We start from the raw sequence: 19,603 nt of genomic DNA on the forward strand, positions 1-19,603 counted from the left end.
TGCATCATATTTATTAGTAAAATGTTAAAAGATTAGCATTAACAGCATATCTTACCTGCCGTCGTAAAATACTTTAAGCTTTCATGATCATATTCAGATCATGCTGCTGTTCATTTGTTTGTTTATTCACAGTGTGTGATGATCACTGGCAGTCACATCTAAAAATCAGACCCCAGACAGCTGTAAGGTTATCAACATCATCCAGTGAACAAATGACTATCAGTGAATGTTTCTGTGGCAACATAAAACGCAAGCTAAATTCTCAATAGGTGACCGTTTTCATCCTTCTTGAGCTTTCTTATCATCACATTAGTCACTATTTTCTTGTGTCCTTTTGTTGAACACGAAGGTCTGGATGATCAGCAGTTCTGTGACCATGAGAGGAGCTCCAGTCTCAACCAGGAGGACCCAGAGCCTCTACAGACTAAAGAGGAACAGGAGGAAATCTCCACCAATCAGGGAGGAGAGCAGCTTGCACTGAAGCAGGAGGATGAAGGGATTAATGTCTGGACCGGAGAACAGCTGGATTTGTTGTGGAAACCTGGATCACGGCTGACCAGATTTGGTATGTAAAAGTGTAATAAGCAGATTTCATAATATAGAAATGAATATGACTTATAACAAAATGTCACAAAGACACATGGCGTGCATTACCGCCTGGGATACTGCCTCACTGGAGACATATTTTCTGTTTCAGATTTAAGTCATGTTAGCCCAGAACTGTACGCAGAATGTAGAAAAATGTTGAGACAATGAAAACTGTGGATTATTGGCCACAAGGACCAAGTTGGAGTAGTGAGCTGTACGCCTCATAAATGATGACTTTCTGCATGTAAACAGAATTCTTCTCTGTTCGCTGCATGAGAGAGAATATTTAAATATCGCTCACATATCTGAGAGACCTGCTCACAGTGTGACTTTTTTCTTGTGTGTTCTGTCCATCAAGACCTCCCACAGCAACATGATTGTAAGGAAAATGAGGATCTGGATGACCCGCAGGTCTGTAGCCAGGAAAGGAACTCCAGTCTGGACCAGCAGAACACAGAAACACTATAAAATAAAACTACAATATAAGACGAGAAACGTCTTATATTGGGATATGAGATTTTGGTCATGTCGCACAGCCCTAGCTAATGTTAGTCTTTAAAAAAAGAATGTACTTCCAGATGTTTCTTTCGGGTGGAGTCTTTATAGTTGAGAGCAGCTCGGTTTCTGGGTCCATTGTATAACTGACGCCACCAACATTACCAAGAGACTTACACTAGAGCTTCTTGTTGCGTGTTTTGTTTGGGTTTCCGGTAATGCGTGAAATCAACAAAATTAGAGAGGGTATAGCCTGACATATGAAACAGGAAAAGACCATCGTGTAATCCATTTATTTAGAAGTAACTGTATTCTAATTATTACCAAATTATCGGTAACTATCGGCGGCACGGTGGTTAGCACTGTTGCCTCACAGCAAGAAAGTCCTGAGTTCAATTCCACCATCAGGCCGGGGTCTTTCTGTGTGGAGTTTGCATGTTCTCACCGTGTTTGCGTGGGTTCTCTCCGGGTACTCCGGCTTCCTCCCACCGTCCAAAGACATGCAGCTTGTGGGGATAGGTTAATTGGATAATCCAAATTGCCACTAGGTGTGAATGTGAGTGTGAATGGTTGTCTGTCCCTATGTGTTAGCCCTGCGACAGACTGGCGACCTGTCCAGGGTGTACCTCACCTTTCGCCCTATAACAGCTGGGATAGGCTCCAGCGCCCCCCGCGACCCTGAAAAGGATAAGCGAATGGATGGATGGATATCGGAATACAGTTACTCATGTTTTGTATTTTAAATGCATAACGCCGGTACATGTATGCCGTTACTCCCTAACACTGCATCTATGTAAACATACTTACGGCCACTTTGTTAACTACACCCGTTCAACTACTCTTTAATCCAAAATGTAATCAGCCAATCAGATGGCAGCAGTCCATGCATTTCAGCATATAGCGATCAGTGACGGTGATTGAAATCACTTTGATCATGGTGTGGGTGTTGGTGCCACATTGGCTGATCTGAGTATTTCAGAAACTGCTGATCTGTTTAAATTTCCAGCACAAACATCTGCATGATTTACAGAGAGTAGTCCAAAAAAGAGAAAATATGCAGTTCCCTTAAAATGACATTGAGTTCTCTGTACTCGGGTCTCCAGAGTTACCAGCTCTCAACCCAACAGAGCATCTTTGGAATGTAGTGGACCATGAGATTTGCATCATATTTATTAGTAAAATGTTAAAAGATTAGCATTAACAGCATATCTTACCTGCCGTCGTAAAATACTTTAAGCTTTCATGATCATATTCAGATCATGCTGCTGTTCATTTGTTTGTTTATTCACAGTGTGTGATGATCACTGGCAGTCACATCTAAAAATCAGACCCCAGACAGCTGTAAGGTTATCAACATCATCCAGTGAACAAATGACTATCAGTGAATGTTTCTGTGGCAACATAAAACGCAAGCTAAATTCTCAATAGGTGACCGTTTTCATCCTTCTTGAGCTTTCTTATCATCACATTAGTCACTATTTTCTTGTGTCCTTTTGTTGAACACGAAGGTCTGGATGATCAGCAGTTCTGTGACCATGAGAGGAGCTCCAGTCTCAACCAGGAGGACCCAGAGCCTCTACAGACTAAAGAGGAACAGGAGGAAATCTCCACCAATCAGGGAGGAGAGCAGCTTGCACTGAAGCAGGAGGATGAAGGGATTAATGTCTGGACCGGAGAACAGCTGGATTTGTTGTGGAAACCTGGATCACGGCTGACCAGATTTGGTATGTAAAAGTGTAATAAGCAGATTTCATAATATAGAAATGAATATGACTTATAACAAAATGTCACAAAGACACATGGCGTGCATTACCGCCTGGGATACTGCCTCACTGGAGACATGTTTTCTGTTTCAGATTTAAGTCATGTTAGCCCAGAACTGTACGCAGAATGTAGAAAAATGTTGAGACAATGAAAACTGTGGATTATTGGCCACAAGGACCAAGTTGGAGTAGTGAGCTGTACGCCTCATAAATGATGACTTTCTGCATGTAAACAGAATTCTTCTCTGTTCGCTGCATGAGAGAGAATATTTAAATATCGCTCACATATCTGAGAGACCTGCTCACAGTGTGACTTTTTTCTTGTGTGTTCTGTCCATCAAGACCTCCCACAGCAACATGATTGTAAGGAAAATGAGGATCTGGATGACCCGCAGGTCTGTAGCCAGGAAAGGAACTCCAGTCTGGACCAGCAGAACACAGAAACACTATAAAATAAAACTACAATATAAGACGAGAAACGTCTTATATTGGGATATGAGATTTTGGTCATGTCGCACAGCCCTAGCTAATGTTAGTCTTTAAAAAAAGAATGTACTTCCAGATGTTTCTTTCGGGTGGAGTCTTTATAGTTGAGAGCAGCTCGGTTTCTGGGTCCATTGTATAACTGACGCCACCAACATTACCAAGAGACTTACACTAGAGCTTCTTGTTGCGTGTTTTGTTTGGGTTTCCGGTAATGCGTGAAATCAACAAAATTAGAGAGGGTATAGCCTGACATATGAAACAGGAAAAGACCATCGTGTAATCCATTTATTTAGAAGTAACTGTATTCTCATTATTACCAAATTATCGGTAACTATCGGCGGCACGGTGGTTAGCACTGTTGCCTCACAGCAAGAAAGTCCTGAGTTCAATTCCACCATCAGGCCGGGGTCTTTCTGTGTGGAGTTTGCATGTTCTCACCGTGTTTGCGTGGGTTCTCTCCGGGTACTCCGGCTTCCTCCCACCGTCCAAAGACATGCAGCTTGTGGGGATAGGTTAATTGGATAATCCAAATTGCCACTAGGTGTGAATGTGAGTGTGAATGGTTGTCTGTCCCTATGTGTTAGCCCTGCGACAGACTGGCGACCTGTCCAGGGTGTACCTCACCTTTCGCCCTATAACAGCTGGGATAGGCTCCAGCGCCCCCCGCGACCCTGAAAAGGATAAGCGAATGGATGGATGGATATCGGAATACAGTTACTCATGTTTTGTATTTTAAATGCATAACGCCGGTACATGTATGCCGTTACTCCCTAACACTGCATCTATGTAAACATACTTACGGCCACTTTGTTAACTACACCCGTTCAACTACTCTTTAATCCAAAATGTAATCAGCCAATCAGATGGCAGCAGTCCATGCATTTCAGCATATAGCGATCAGTGACGGTGATTGAAATCACTTTGATCATGGTGTGGGTGTTGGTGCCACATTGGCTGATCTGAGTATTTCAGAAACTGCTGATCTGTTTAAATTTCCAGCACAAACATCTGCATGATTTACAGAGAGTAGTCCAAAAAAGAGAAAATATGCAGTTCCCTTAAAATGACATTGAGTTCTCTGTACTCGGGTCTCCAGAGTTACCAGCTCTCAACCCAACAGAGCATCTTTGGAATGTAGTGGACCATGAGATTTGCATCATATTTATTAGTAAAATGTTAAAAGATTAGCATTAACAGCATATCTTACCTGCCGTCGTAAAATACTTTAAGCTTTCATGATCATATTCAGATCATGCTGCTGTTCATTTGTTTGTTTATTCACAGTGTGTGATGATCACTGGCAGTCACATCTAAAAATCAGACCCCAGACAGCTGTAAGGTTATCAACATCATCCAGTGAACAAATGACTATCAGTGAATGTTTCTGTGGCAACATAAAACGCAAGCTAAATTCTCAATAGGTGACCGTTTTCATCCTTCTTGAGCTTTCTTATCATCACATTAGTCACTATTTTCTTGTGTCCTTTTGTTGAACACGAAGGTCTGGATGATCAGCAGTTCTGTGACCATGAGAGGAGCTCCAGTCTCAACCAGGAGGACCCAGAGCCTCTACAGACTAAAGAGGAACAGGAGGAAATCTCCACCAATCAGGGAGGAGAGCAGCTTGCACTGAAGCAGGAGGATGAAGGGATTAATGTCTGGACCGGAGAACAGCTGGATTTGTTGTGGAAACCTGGATCACGGCTGACCAGATTTGGTATGTAAAAGTGTAATAAGCAGATTTCATAATATAGAAATGAATATGACTTATAACAAAATGTCACAAAGACACATGGCGTGCATTACCGCCTGGGATACTGCCTCACTGGAGACATGTTTTCTGTTTCAGATTTAAGTCATGTTAGCCCAGAACTGTACGCAGAATGTAGAAAAATGTTGAGACAATGAAAACTGTGGATTATTGGCCACAAGGACCAAGTTGGAGTAGTGAGCTGTACGCCTCATAAATGATGACTTTCTGCATGTAAACAGAATTCTTCTCTGTTCGCTGCATGAGAGAGAATATTTAAATATCGCTCACATATCTGAGAGACCTGCTCACAGTGTGACTTTTTTCTTGTGTGTTCTGTCCATCAAGACCTCCCACAGCAACATGATTGTAAGGAAAATGAGGATCTGGATGACCCGCAGGTCTGTAGCCAGGAAAGGAACTCCAGTCTGGACCAGCAGAACACAGAAACACTATAAAATAAAACTACAATATAAGACGAGAAACGTCTTATATTGGGATATGAGATTTTGGTCATGTCGCACAGCCCTAGCTAATGTTAGTCTTTAAAAAAAGAATGTACTTCCAGATGTTTCTTTCGGGTGGAGTCTTTATAGTTGAGAGCAGCTCGGTTTCTGGGTCCATTGTATAACTGACGCCACCAACATTACCAAGAGACTTACACTAGAGCTTCTTGTTGCGTGTTTTGTTTGGGTTTCCGGTAATGCGTGAAATCAACAAAATTAGAGAGGGTATAGCCTGACATATGAAACAGGAAAAGACCATCGTGTAATCCATTTATTTAGAAGTAACTGTATTCTAATTATTACCAAATTATCGGTAACTATCGGCGGCACGGTGGTTAGCACTGTTGCCTCACAGCAAGAAAGTCCTGAGTTCAATTCCACCATCAGGCCGGGGTCTTTCTGTGTGGAGTTTGCATGTTCTCACCGTGTTTGCGTGGGTTCTCTCCGGGTACTCCGGCTTCCTCCCACCGTCCAAAGACATGCAGCTTGTGGGGATAGGTTAATTGGATAATCCAAATTGCCACTAGGTGTGAATGTGAGTGTGAATGGTTGTCTGTCCCTATGTGTTAGCCCTGCGACAGACTGGCGACCTGTCCAGGGTGTACCTCACCTTTCGCCCTATAACAGCTGGGATAGGCTCCAGCGCCCCCCGCGACCCTGAAAAGGATAAGCGAATGGATGGATGGATATCGGAATACAGTTACTCATGTTTTGTATTTTAAATGCATAACGCCGGTACATGTATGCCGTTACTCCCTAACACTGCATCTATGTAAACATACTTACGGCCACTTTGTTAACTACACCCGTAAACTACTCTTTAATCCAAAATGTAATCAGCCAATCAGATGGCAGCAGTCCATGCATTTCAGCATATAGCGATCAGTGACGGTGATTGAAATCACTTTGATCATGGTGTGGGTGTTGGTGCCACATTGGCTGATCTGAGTATTTCAGAAACTGCTGATCTGTTTAAATTTCCAGCACAAACATCTGCATGATTTACAGAGAGTAGTCCAAAAAAGAGAAAATATGCAGTTCCCTTAAAATGACATTGAGTTCTCTGTACTCGGGTCTCCAGAGTTACCAGCTCTCAACCCAACAGAGCATCTTTGGAATGTAGTGGACCATGAGATTTGCATCATATTTATTAGTAAAATGTTAAAAGATTAGCATTAACAGCATATCTTACCTGCCGTCGTAAAATACTTTAAGCTTTCATGATCATATTCAGATCATGCTGCTGTTCATTTGTTTGTTTATTCACAGTGTGTGATGATCACTGGCAGTCACATCTAAAAATCAGACCCCAGACAGCTGTAAGGTTATCAACATCATCCAGTGAACAAATGACTATCAGTGAATGTTTCTGTGGCAACATAAAACGCAAGCTAAATTCTCAATAGGTGACCGTTTTCATCCTTCTTGAGCTTTCTTATCATCACATTAGTCACTATTTTCTTGTGTCCTTTTGTTGAACACGAAGGTCTGGATGATCAGCAGTTCTGTGACCATGAGAGGAGCTCCAGTCTCAACCAGGAGGACCCAGAGCCTCTACAGACTAAAGAGGAACAGGAGGAAATCTCCACCAATCAGGGAGGAGAGCAGCTTGCACTGAAGCAGGAGGATGAAGGGATTAATGTCTGGACCGGAGAACAGCTGGATTTGTTGTGGAAACCTGGATCACGGCTGACCAGATTTGGTATGTAAAAGTGTAATAAGCAGATTTCATAATATAGAAATGAATATGACTTATAACAAAATGTCACAAAGACACATGGCGTGCATTACCGCCTGGGATACTGCCTCACTGGAGACATGTTTTCTGTTTCAGATTTAAGTCATGTTAGCCCAGAACTGTACGCAGAATGTAGAAAAATGTTGAGACAATGAAAACTGTGGATTATTGGCCACAAGGACCAAGTTGGAGTAGTGAGCTGTACGCCTCATAAATGATGACTTTCTGCATGTAAACAGAATTCTTCTCTGTTCGCTGCATGAGAGAGAATATTTAAATATCGCTCACATATCTGAGAGACCTGCTCACAGTGTGACTTTTTTCTTGTGTGTTCTGTCCATCAAGATCTCCCACAGCAACATGATTGTAAGGAAAATGAGGATCTGGATGACCCGCAGGTCTGTAGCCAGGAAAGGAACTCCAGTCTGGACCAGCAGAACACAGATCCTCCACAGACTAAAGAGGAACAGGAGGAAATCTCCACCAATCAGGAAGGAGAGCAGCTTGCACTGAAGCAGGAAACCAAAGGCATCATCATCTGGACCGGGCAGGAGCTGGGCATCATGTGGAACCCTGAAGTAAAGTTGCACAGAATAGGTATGCAAAACTTTAATAGATAGATTCAGTTTTGTATTAAGAAATCTAACTCATGTTGGGTCCTAATCAGACCTCCAATATACTTTATAGAGGCACATGAAGAATTTAAAGACCGACTGCAATAAGGAAACTGACGTAATATTCTAAGAGCCAAAATGTCTAGCCCTCCCAGTGTCGCCCCTGTCAGGACTGTCTTATGTTGAAAATAATTGAGTACAAGAGAGAGGAAGACACCCTACAATGAGTTGAAACGTCAGCTTGTTATTTATTCCTCCATATTCATATTTGTCATTCATATGGTCACTTTGTTTGTCCCTCCAAATTGCAGTCGTCACTCCTTCGCCTGTGCTTCGCCCCTGCACCTGCAGGCACACTTACAGTGAATATCAAATTTAATAACAGGAAATTAACTAGGCATGTACTTTTCTTTCTTTTTTTGGCCACATTTTTCAAGTGACCTATATTTGACAACAGCATATAAAAAATAAAACAAAAAAAAGAACTTTAAATTATGTTTTTGGTGTGCCATCTCAATGTTTTCAGTGGCCCCCATATGGCCACCCATATGAAAAAATTCTGGAGCCGCCCCTGTACATTATGACTGAGTACATCCACTAAACCTTTTGTGGATAACATAACAATCCCCATGAGGACTGAACGATCAATTTAAAAATAAAATATATCGATTTGAAACTAAGCTTTTAGCAAACCACACAACACTATGATAGGTGTGTCCTTGTGCCATGTGTTTCTGGGTCTTTCTTCTTCTTTCCCTTTGGATTCCAGCACAAGGCCTGTGTAGTGATGTTATTGGTGGACTTCCTGATTGTGTGGCCAATCCAGCACCACTTTCTCTCAGAACTGTATTGCTATTGGTTTCTGGTTTGTACTTGTCCACAGTTTGTAATCCTCTCTGGCCACTGGATACGGAGGATTTGTTTTAAGCAGCTGCTGATGAATGTCTGCAACATACAAAGCGCTGTCTTTGCTTCATGTTTACGAGCTATAGAGAAGTATAGGTGTGACCCTGATTTTAAAAATGCTCAGCTTCAGAATCAGAATACTTTATTCATCCCGAGGGAAATTAGGGTTACAGCAGGCAGCACGCTAATGGCGCATGCGCACTTACAAAGGAACCTTCTGACCAACTTTACACAAACATCACATTGGGCAGACATGGACATTATGGACAATGCTGGGCATCCTCTGCACACGGCCATTAACAACCAGAAGAGTCTGTTCAGTGACAGGTTGCTTCTCCCAAAGACAAGAACTAACAGACTTAAAAACTCCTTTGTCCCACACGCCATCAGACTGTTTAACTCCTCCCTGGAGGGGAGAGGGAGGGGAAACAGGAGGACAAAGGAGGGGGGAACAACTAAGCTGTAGTGCCTCTTCACCTCACTGTGCAATACCTTTTGTGCAATACTTTTGTAAATAGTCAACGGTGCAATAGACTCAATACTTGAAATGTGCAATTCACTTGTATTTTTATTTTTATTCCTATTTATTCTATTTATCCCCTTCGTATATTTTATTTATATTGTCTCTGTATTTATATATATGTGTGTGTGTGTGTGTGTGTGTGTGTGTGTGTGTGTGTGTGTGTGTGTGTGTGTGTATATATATATATATATATATATATATATATATATATATATATATTCTGTAACTCTGTAACTTCTGTCGGTGCTGTGCTTTTTTGGAAATCGAATTTCCCAGAGGAACCCACCCGAGGGATTAATAAAGTTCTATCTAATCTAATCTAATCTAACATGTCAGAAAGGTAGGCTGATAGGAAAAAACAACGAAAATACACTACATGAGGTAAGAGGAGGAGAAAAAAAACTCCACTCAGACTGAGCTCCTAGTGGGAGAACAGTTTGATAACAGAAAAAACACCTCAGCACAAAAGCACATGACTATCAATACACCATAGAAACACAAGACAAGCAACAGGGGCGGGTAAAGGGTAAGAGAGAGCCGGTGTAGACAGCGCATCCGGTCCTGCAGCATCTGTGCTGGTCCAGTTGACTGCTATCTTCCCCGGTAGGGCACAAGCATCGAAGGCGTTGGAAAGGGAGAGGGGATGAGTGAGTGCTTATCAGTGTAAGTGTGTGTGTCTGCGTGTCCATAGTTTAGTTGAGACAGTGTCCTTCGGCCTATCAGGCTAAGTAAACAGTCCTCCAGCCAATCCAGGTGTCCTTGCATGGGATGGGAAGAATAGCCGTAACACAGCTTGGTGAAATTTCTGACCTCTTGAGTTTCAAACATTTTTTAAAATGATGTTGTTTATTTTTTCTTACTTTTTTTTACACTAAATTTACTAACCCAAGGTGTTATTCACCCCTACTGAGATTTTCAAAGGTCGTCAGCTCAATTCTCCTGCTTTTGTTGTGCAAACCACCCATTATCTTTGAGGCCTGGCACGTTTACTCAGAGTAGCTCAGATCCAAGGCAGGCCAAACCTCTGTGTTACAACCTTCAGAAATGCCTGCCGTATCTATACAAAATATCCCACACATTGACTGACCTGCAAATGTGTAAGACACATTCACAATATATGGAAACACAAGTCTGTTTTATTTATAAAAAATTGTGTGAAAACAGAATGAAAAGTTGCTAATACAATGACATGAGTGACATGTGTGATCTCCCCAGCGTTGCATGTTCTCTCCTTTGCCTGTTCATGTAAAAATAGCAAAACATAAAAAATTAATTCTGTCCCTCAGTTCCAGGTTGGTTCATCTCTTCATCTTTCTGCCTTTTGTCTTAGGTTACTCTCCCACACAGTCTGTCTGTCTGTGTCATAGTCTGTTTGCAGCATTCAGCAATGCAGTTCCTTGACTCTCACCACAGATCTTCCATTGTGACTGTGTATGTGAGGGAGTGGCATTGCATTACTTCAGCACAGTGCTGTGCATAAAAGCAGACAGCCCAGGCTGGAGAATCATTTCTTCTTCGCATTTCTGACAAGGCACATCAGGATGGCCTCTGTATCACTGCCTCACAGGAAGAACATCTGCGCGCAACAGGCGCGCATCCATTTCCTTGCTTCAGGAAATGGATGAAGCAGACTCTGATGGAGGAGAGGTTTCATTTGTCCAGCAGGCCACTGATACCTCCTCAGAAGAATCTAAAAAGGAGACGGAACAAGAACCCAACATGCCTCCATGGAAGAGGCACCGTGGTACTGGGAAGCCCAGTCTGAGCCACACGGCAAAAGACGGCACTGTGTGGGTAGAGGAGGACATTGGAATGCCCAGTGCAGTAGCAAATCGCTCGTGCTTCACTCGTGCTGGACCCACAGAGTCTGCTAAGGTCTGTCATTGCCATAGTACGTAGGGCTGCTCAATTAATCGAATTTTAATCACGATTACGATCTGGGCTTTCAACGATCATTAAAAATGACTGAGCCGATTATTAGCCCCTCCCTAATTTATCCGCGACACCTTAAAGGCCGGTCCGTGAAAATATTGTCGGGCATAAACTGGTCCGTGGCGCAAAAAAGGTTGGAGACCGCTGATTAAGAGGACCCGAGGGAAGCTCGGAAAGCTAAGCAGAAGTTATTTGGAGAGTGACTGCCGTTGGTTGAAAAGAGAGTTTAAAAAAAAACAAACTTCAGTGGTGTTGCACACTATTTTATATTATTTTTTTAAAGTCATTGTTAACCCTTTAAAGCCGGTCAGAGCAGCACGCTCCGTTTTGCGTAACTATTTTTAAATCCCTGTAGAACCTGAACCGTGTAAGCTAGCGCAATAATTTGTTTTGCATATGAAACCGGAGGAGTTGTACTTACATCTGATGCCATCAGCTTGTCCTCGGTCACGGTTTCGTTCCACATATAGCTTTGCAAAAATTGCATAAAAAGCGCTTGCAGGAACAAAAACATAATATTCCAGAAACACGCTTTGCCGTTCCTATCAGCTGTTCGTAACACTTCCCACAGTGAAATGATGCACATGCTGTTTTCTTTGCAAATTTGCATCATAGGATTGTTTTTTGTTTTTCCTGCAGTATATAAAAATTGCTGTATCTCCAAAATAAAACTATGAAGACACTCAAAATAAATTTCCTGTGGTGGGAAACTATTTTTTGCAACTTTATTGTATTTAAAGTTTTGAGGGATAAGCCCCTTAAATTTCTCCAAGTAGAAATATACAGTGGGGCAAAAAAGTATTTAGTCAGCCACCGACTGTGCAAGTTCCCCCACTTAAAATGATGACAGAGGTCAGTAATTTGCACCAGAGGTACACTTCAACTGTGAGAGACAGAATGTGAAAAAAAAATCCATGAATTCACATGGTAGGATTTGTAAAGAATTTCTTCGTAAATTAGGGTGGAAAATAAGTATTTGGTCACCTCAAACAAGGAAAATCTCTGGCTCTCACAGACCTGTAACGTCTTCTGTAAGAAGCTTTTCCGTCCCCCACTCGTTACCTGTATGAATGGCACCTGTTTGAACTCATCATCTGTATAAAAGACACCTGTCCACAGCCTCAAACAGTCAGACTCCAAACGCCGCCATGGCCAAGACCAAAGAGCTTTCGAAGGACACCAGGAAAAGTATTGTAGACTTGCACCAGACTGGGAAGAGTGAATCTACAATAGGCAAGCAGCTTGGTGTGAAAAAATCAACTGTGGGAGCAATCATCAGAAAATGGAAGACATACAAGACCACTGATAATCTCCCTCGATCTGGGGCTCCACGCAAGATCTCATCCCGTGGGGTCAAAATGATCATGAGAACGGTGAGCAAAGATCCCAGAACCACACGGGGGGACCTGGTGAATGACCTGCAGAGAGCTGGGACCAAAGTAACAAAGGTCACCATCAGTAACACACTACAACGGCAGGGAATCAAATCCCGCAGTGCCAGACGTGTTCCGCTGCTGAAGCCAGTGCATGTCCAGGCCCGTCTGAAGTTTGCCAGAGAGCACATGGATGATACAGCAGAGGATTGGGAGAATGTCATGTGGTCAGATGAAACCAAAGTAGAACTTTTTGGTATAAACTCAACTCGTCGTGTTTGGAGGAAGAAGAATACTGAGTTGCATCCCAAGAACACCATACCTACTGTGAAGCATGGGGGTGGAAACATCATGCTATGGGGCTGTTTTTCTGCCAAGGGGACAGGACGACTGATCCGTGTTAAGGACAGAATGAATGGGGCCATGTATCGTGAGATTTTGAGCCAAAACCTCCTTCCATCAGTGAGAACTTTGAAGATGAAACGAGGCTGGGTCTTCCAACATGACAATGATCCAAAACACACCGCCCGGGCAACAAAGGAGTGGCTCCGTAAGAAGCATTTGAAAGTCCTGGAGTGGCCTAGCCAGTCTCCAGACCTCAACCCCATAGAAAATCTGTGGCGGAAGTTGAAAGTCCGTGTTGCTCGGCGACAGCCCCAAAACATCACTGCTCTCGAGAAGATCTGCATGGAGGAATGGGCCAAAATACCAGCTACTGTGTGTGCAAACCTGGTAGAGACCTATAGTAAACGTTTGACCTCTGTTATTGCCAACAAAGGTTATGTTACAAAGTATTGAGTTGTATTTTTGTTATTGACCAAATACTTATTTTCCACCCTGATTTACCAATAAATTCTTTACAAATCCTACCATGTGGATTCATGGATTTTTTTTTCACATTCTGTCTCTCACAGTTGAAGTGTACCTCTGGTGCAAATTACTGACCTCTGTCATCATTTTAGGTGGGGGAACTTGCACGATTGGTGGCTGACTAAATACTTTTTTGCCCCACTGTATTTGTGTGGGCTGAGATTTTACTTTCAAAGAAAACACAGTAATGATCAGATAAGCCCACATCAGACACAGTAATGTTTGAAATGCTCAGGCTCTTGGAGATCAGTAGGTCAAGAGTGTGTCCTCTATTATGTGTGGCCTCTGTTACATGCTGAGTCAGCCCAAAGTTGCCCAGAGTGTTACTCAGGTCTTTAGTCCCTTTGTCCTGAGGGTTGTCCACATGGATGTTAAAATCCCCAACAATAATTACACAGTCGAAATCAACACAGATCACAGACAGCAGTTCACTGAGGTCATTAAAAAAGTCTGTGCAGTATTTGGGAGGCCTGTAAACATTAAGAAACACAACTTTGGACGGGGCCTTCAGCTGTAAAGCCACATATTCAAAAGACTGAAAACTTCCAGGAGATAGCTGCTTACATTGAAATGATTCATTAAATAAGACAGCAACCCCTCCTCCTCTCCTGCTCACCCTGGCCTCACTGATAAAACTGTAGTTAGGAGGGGTCGTCTCGATGAGAACAGCTCCACTAAGCGAGTCATGGACTAAAGTAAAACAGTATGTTGGATGTGCCATGCAATGCTCAATTACATGGGTGGGAACTAGTGTGTTAGCGCAGTTAGCTCGTTAACGTGTTGGCCGTCTAGCCCCATGCACGGGGCGATCGGTGGTAGCTCGTTAACGGAGATTTGCCGTGTTGTGGCGTTAAGGTCATTTCAACGAGATTAACCTGAAAGCACTAGTGGGAACACAACGACTATGACTGCACATTTACGCCGACATCATCCTAGTGCAAAGACAAAAACAACAAGCATGCTACTAACTATAGCCGAGTCATTTAGACAGCTGTTAGCACATGATTCTCCTTATGGGGACCTGATATGTTTAATATGCTGCTGAGAATATAGCCCAGAAGAAGCGGATAGTATAGCTTTTATTTTGGAAAGAGACATTTCTCTGTAATAAACTCTCTTTTCCAAAGATGAGTGATTCCTCAATCAGATACAGGGCTCGCAAAATCGCTAGCCCGACATCCTGGGGCTAGCAATTTTTTCAGTCGGGCTACCAAAATCTATCTCTGCCCTGCCCGTCGGGCTATTGTAGGAAGGAAAAATATATGTCAATGCTTTTGCATTCTTTCAGAAATGTAGCTGGGTAATTATGTCATTGGCATCGGTGAGCCACTGTCAATATGTGACATATTGAAATCCCGTTTGAATTTGCGCTTGTTTTTTTGCTTTCACTTTGCAATTTTACAGGTCACCAGAGAACTTCAATCTATACATCTAAAAACCACAGACCAGGCGAGAAATTTGGGTGTAGTGATGGATGCAGACCTAAACTTAGAAAAACACATTAAGACAATAACAAAATCAGCTTACTATCACCTCAAGAATATTTCAAGGATAAAAGATCTGATGTCTCAACAGGACCTGGAAAAACTAGTCCATGCATTCATCTTTAGTAGGCTTGATTACTGTAACAGCATCTTTACAGGTCTACCTAAAAAATCAGTCAGACAACTACAGCTCATTCAGAACTCTGCTGCTCGAGTCCTCACTAAGACCAAAAAAGTGGACCACATCAGTCCAGCTCTGAGGTCTTTACACTGGCTGCCTGTCCGTCAGAGGATAGACTTTAAAGTTCTGATGCTGGCCTATAAAGCTCTGAATGGTTTAGGACCAAAATACATCAGTGACCTCCTAACCCAGTATGAACCTTCCAGATCCCTCAGGTCATCTGGATCCGGTCTTTTATCAGTTCTCAGAGTCAGAACCAGACACGGAGAAGCTGCATTCAGCTTTTATGCTCCTTATATCTGGAACAAACTCCCAGAAAGCCTCAGATCAGCTGAAACACTCAGTTTATTTAAATCCAGGTTGAAGACTCACCTGTTCTCAGCTGCATTTGAATAAAGCACCAAATCCACACTTTTAAGCTTAAATTTCAAAACTTACACTAACTACTGATCTTATCTATTTCTGATTTTATCTGTCTTGATTTTATATACTGTTTTGTTTGTTTGTTAATTAGTTAAGCTTAAATTTCAAAACTTACATTAACTACTGATTTTATCTACTGTTCTGATTTTATCTGTTTTGATTTTATATACTGTTTTGTTTGTTTGTTTGTTTGTTAAGTGGGATTAGAGCTCTGGGTAGCTCCCCAGCTGGGTCTAGACTGGGTCTAGAGAGTATTTTAAATTCGGGGAATTTAAAACAGAAAGTAGCTCGTCCACATAAGGACTGGTAGCTCCCCTTACGATAAGGGTTCAGATCGCGCGAACAGGTGTGGGATTAGAGCTCTGGGTAGCTCCCCAACTGGGTCTAGACTGGGTCTAGAGAGTACTTTAAATTCAGGGAATTTAAAATAGAAAGTAGCTCGTCCACAGAAGGACTGGTAGCTCCCCTTACGATAAGGGTTCAGATCGCGCGAACAGGTGTGAAATGTGTGTGTTTAGTTAGTTTGTTTGTTTGCTTGTTTTAATCAATTTTAAATCATGCTTTTTATTTGTTTTTGTTTCTAATGTCTCTGTAAAGCACTTTGAATCACCTTGTTGTTGAATTGTGCTATACAAATAAATTTGCCTTGCCTTGCCTTGCCTTGCCTTGCTTACCTTCAGGGTCATACGTCACATGAAAACCAAAATAATTCCAAACGCCAGATCTGAATGAGGGTGGGGGAGGTTCATGTTGCAAGGAGAGCTTAACTTCTGTCTTGCTAGCTTGCCCTGCGCTCTTCATTCTGACTATGCTGTCTGTGTTGAGCGCTCAGTGGATCTGCGTTCGACTACTCCGCCTAGGCTGCACTGTCGAGCGCAGATCCACTGAGCGCTCCACACAGACAGCATAGTCAGAAGGAAGAGCACAGGGCAAGCTAGCGAGACAGAAGTTAAGCTCTCCTTGCAACAGGCAAATTGACCCTCATTCAGATCTGGCGTTTGGAATTATTTTGGTTTTCATGTGACGTATGACCCTGAAGGTAAGCGAGTCATGGACTAAAGTAAAACAGTATGTTGGATGTGCCACGCAATGCTCAATTACATGGGTGTGAACTAGTGTGTTAGCGCAGTTAGCTCGTTAACGTGTTGGCCGTCTAGCCCCATGCACGGAGCGATCGGCGGTAGCTCGTTAACGGAGATTTGCCGTGTTGTGGCGTTAAGGTCATTTGAACGAGATTAACCTGAAAGCACTAGTGGGAACACAACGAATATGACTGCACATTTACACCGACATCATCCTAGTGCAAAGACAAAAACAACAAGCATGCTACTAACTTTAGCCGAGTCATTTAGACAGCTGTTAGCACATGATTCTCCTTATGCTGCTGAGAATATAGCCCAGAAGAAGCGGATAGTATAGCTTTTATTTTGGAAAGAGCCATTTCTCTGTAATAAACTCTCTTTTCCAAAGATGAGTGATTCCTCACCAATTCCTCTGACATCGTCTTATTAATCGTTAGCTTACTATGCAAACATGACAAGTGAAATCTCCCGCAGCTTAAACATGTGAGAGGTTGATCGCGCAGAGAATCGCTGAGCTTATGTGAGTGCGCGTGTAAAAGCATTTCAGTTCTGCTGAGCCAAATAAGACAGGTCAGGGTGAAGAAGTGACAGCCAAATAAAAGCTTACCACAAAACGGAGAAGTTATGACAAATCAGACTATAAGGCAAAAAGAAAGTGCAGCTTTATGGTTTCATGGACAAAATAATTTCTGTGGCTGCAATATGACGAGCTATATAACCAGGGCTGCACATAAGTGGTCCACAGGTGCGCATTCGCTGTCAAAATAAAAAACGCGCACAAGGGTTAGGGTTAAATTTAAAAACTGTACTTTTGAGTTAAAATATATATTTATAATTTTAATAAATGACAAATTAAAAAGGCATGAACATTTTTTTTTGTATCGAAAAAATATCGAACCGTGACACCAAAGTATCGAACCGAACCGAACCGTGAATTTTGTGTATCGTTGCACCCCTAATATATATATATTGGGGGTGCTAGTAGGTGTTAGGTTCAGGGAATTTACGCAAATTTGCACGGGGTTAGTAAATCTAGTGGTAGGGACTTGCACCAAGAAAAAAGTCAGTATTTCTAGTGTTAACCATAATGTAAACCAACAAGAGGCCACCAGACAGGAAAACATACAAAGAGACTTTAAGAGAATGCTAACTGCCCCAACAGTACTGACCTAAGCCTAATCTTAAAAGTAGAGAGGGTATCTGTCTTCCGAATCCAAATTGGCAGCTGTTTTCACAGAAGAGGGACCTGAAAGGTGAAGGTTCTACCTGCCATTCTCCCCAACTTTCAGGTAATGAATGGTTAATCTAAAAAATAAACAAAAAAATACTGCAGTGAGTGTCCTGTAAAGTTTTTAACTAATTTTAAATAAACTTTTAAATGTTTTGTGCACTTTGATTAAAAATTTTCAGGGATACGACTTTGTTTTGTTTGATTATATATCGTCTTTATTTTCTCATCGTAGATGGTCTGTTTATATTATTTGTAGAGTTTGTAAATGAGCAGCCAAAATGGTTTTCACTGAGTCAGCAAAACTGTTTCTCCCCACAACATGATTTTCATTGGTATATCTAAGCAACATGCTTACCATGTGGAGATTTGCTAATGGTTAAGGCAAAAAATGTATGCTTTTTGATCTGTCCCTTCAGATTTTCCACAACATGACTGTAAGGATGTGGAGGGGCTCACAAATCAGCAGGTCTGTAACCAGGAGAAGAACTCCAGTTTAGGCCAGGAGGATCCTTCACAGATTAAAGGGGAACAGGAGGAACTCAGTACCACTGAAGAGGAAAAACCGCTTGTACTAATGCAGGAGACTGCAAATTTTCCATCTCGTGAAAAAAGTGACCACAGTGAATCAGAACCATGCTGTGACCAGTGCCTTTCTCACAACTCTTCTGACACAGATGAGGATGAAAGCAAGGATGGTAACTCACACAGAAATAAGTCGGAGCAAATCGTATCAGGCTTGTCAGTTCAAAATTCCAAGACAGCTAAGTTATGTAGAACCTGTGGGAAAAGATTTATTTGGAAGTCAGACTTAACTAAACACATGCGAATTCACACAGGCGAGAAGCCACATTGCTGTAGTAGTTGTGGGAAAAGATTTACTAGGAAGAGTCACTTGAATATGCACATGCAAATTCACACAGGTGATAAGCCACATTGCTGTAGCACCTGTGGGAAAAGATTTACTAGGAAGAGTCACTTGAAGAGACACATGCAAATTCACACAGGTGATAAGCCACATTGCTGTAGTAGTTGTGGGAAAAGATTTCATGTAAAATCAAATTTGAAAACACACATGCGAATTCACACAGGCGAGAAGCCACATTGCTGTAGTAGTTGTGGGAAAAGATTTACTGTGAAGGGTCATTTGAATATGCACATGCGAATTCACACAGGCGAGAAGCCACATTGCTGTAGCACCTGTGGGAAAAGATTTACTAGGAAGAGTCACTTGAATATACACATGCGAATTCACACAGGTGAGAAGCCACATTGCTGTAGCACCTGTGGGAAAAGATTTACTAGGAAGAGTCACTTGAATATGCACATGCGAATTCACACAGGTGAGAAGCCACATTCTGTATTACTTTAGTACAGTTGAAAATGCATTTCGGAAACCATCCTACATGCTAAGTTTCATTCTTAGAAAATGGTGATGGCAGATCACATAAACAGTGTTTGGATCATTTAAAAATGAGCATTCGGGAAAAAAAACTTCATTTTGAAAAGGTTTTCAGAAGCTCAGTTTCTTTTTTCACACATGGACAAGAAAAAGTGTTTGTCTCGCAACATGAAATGTTTGCACCTTTATCACATTTTCTGACATCATTTTTTATTGTTTATGGGCTTTGTCTTTACTGAAGTTTCTTCATTTTCTTTGG

General features: G+C 42.0%; 1 protein-coding gene across 2 annotated transcripts in view; it reads left to right on the top strand.

Annotated features, from left to right (window-relative positions):
• LOC146606816 (uncharacterized) overlaps window positions 1-19,314 on the top strand; it is a 326,199-nt gene extending 306,885 nt beyond the window's left edge. The window contains exons 1-2 of one of the 2 annotated variants that reach the window (XM_085349373.1): window positions 7,834-7,923; window positions 18,362-19,314. In XM_085349373.1, coding sequence (XP_085205499.1) covers window positions 7,890-7,923; window positions 18,362-19,314 — 987 coding nt within the window. In that variant the 5' untranslated portion in view covers window positions 7,834-7,889. Of the gene's footprint in view, window positions 1-7,833; window positions 7,924-18,361 lie in introns of those variants that run through there. The other variant, XM_085349374.1, reaches the window with a different exon arrangement.
• Window positions 19,315-19,603: the final 289 nt, after the last annotated feature.

The sequence above is a fragment of the Diplotaxodon limnothrissa genome, unplaced genomic scaffold (assembly GCF_057381915.1).
Source record: "Diplotaxodon limnothrissa isolate DT_005_m unplaced genomic scaffold, D_limnothrissa_male_GT1.1 unmapped_scaffold_6, whole genome shotgun sequence".
Classification (NCBI taxonomy): Eukaryota; Metazoa; Chordata; class Actinopteri; order Cichliformes; family Cichlidae; genus Diplotaxodon; species Diplotaxodon limnothrissa.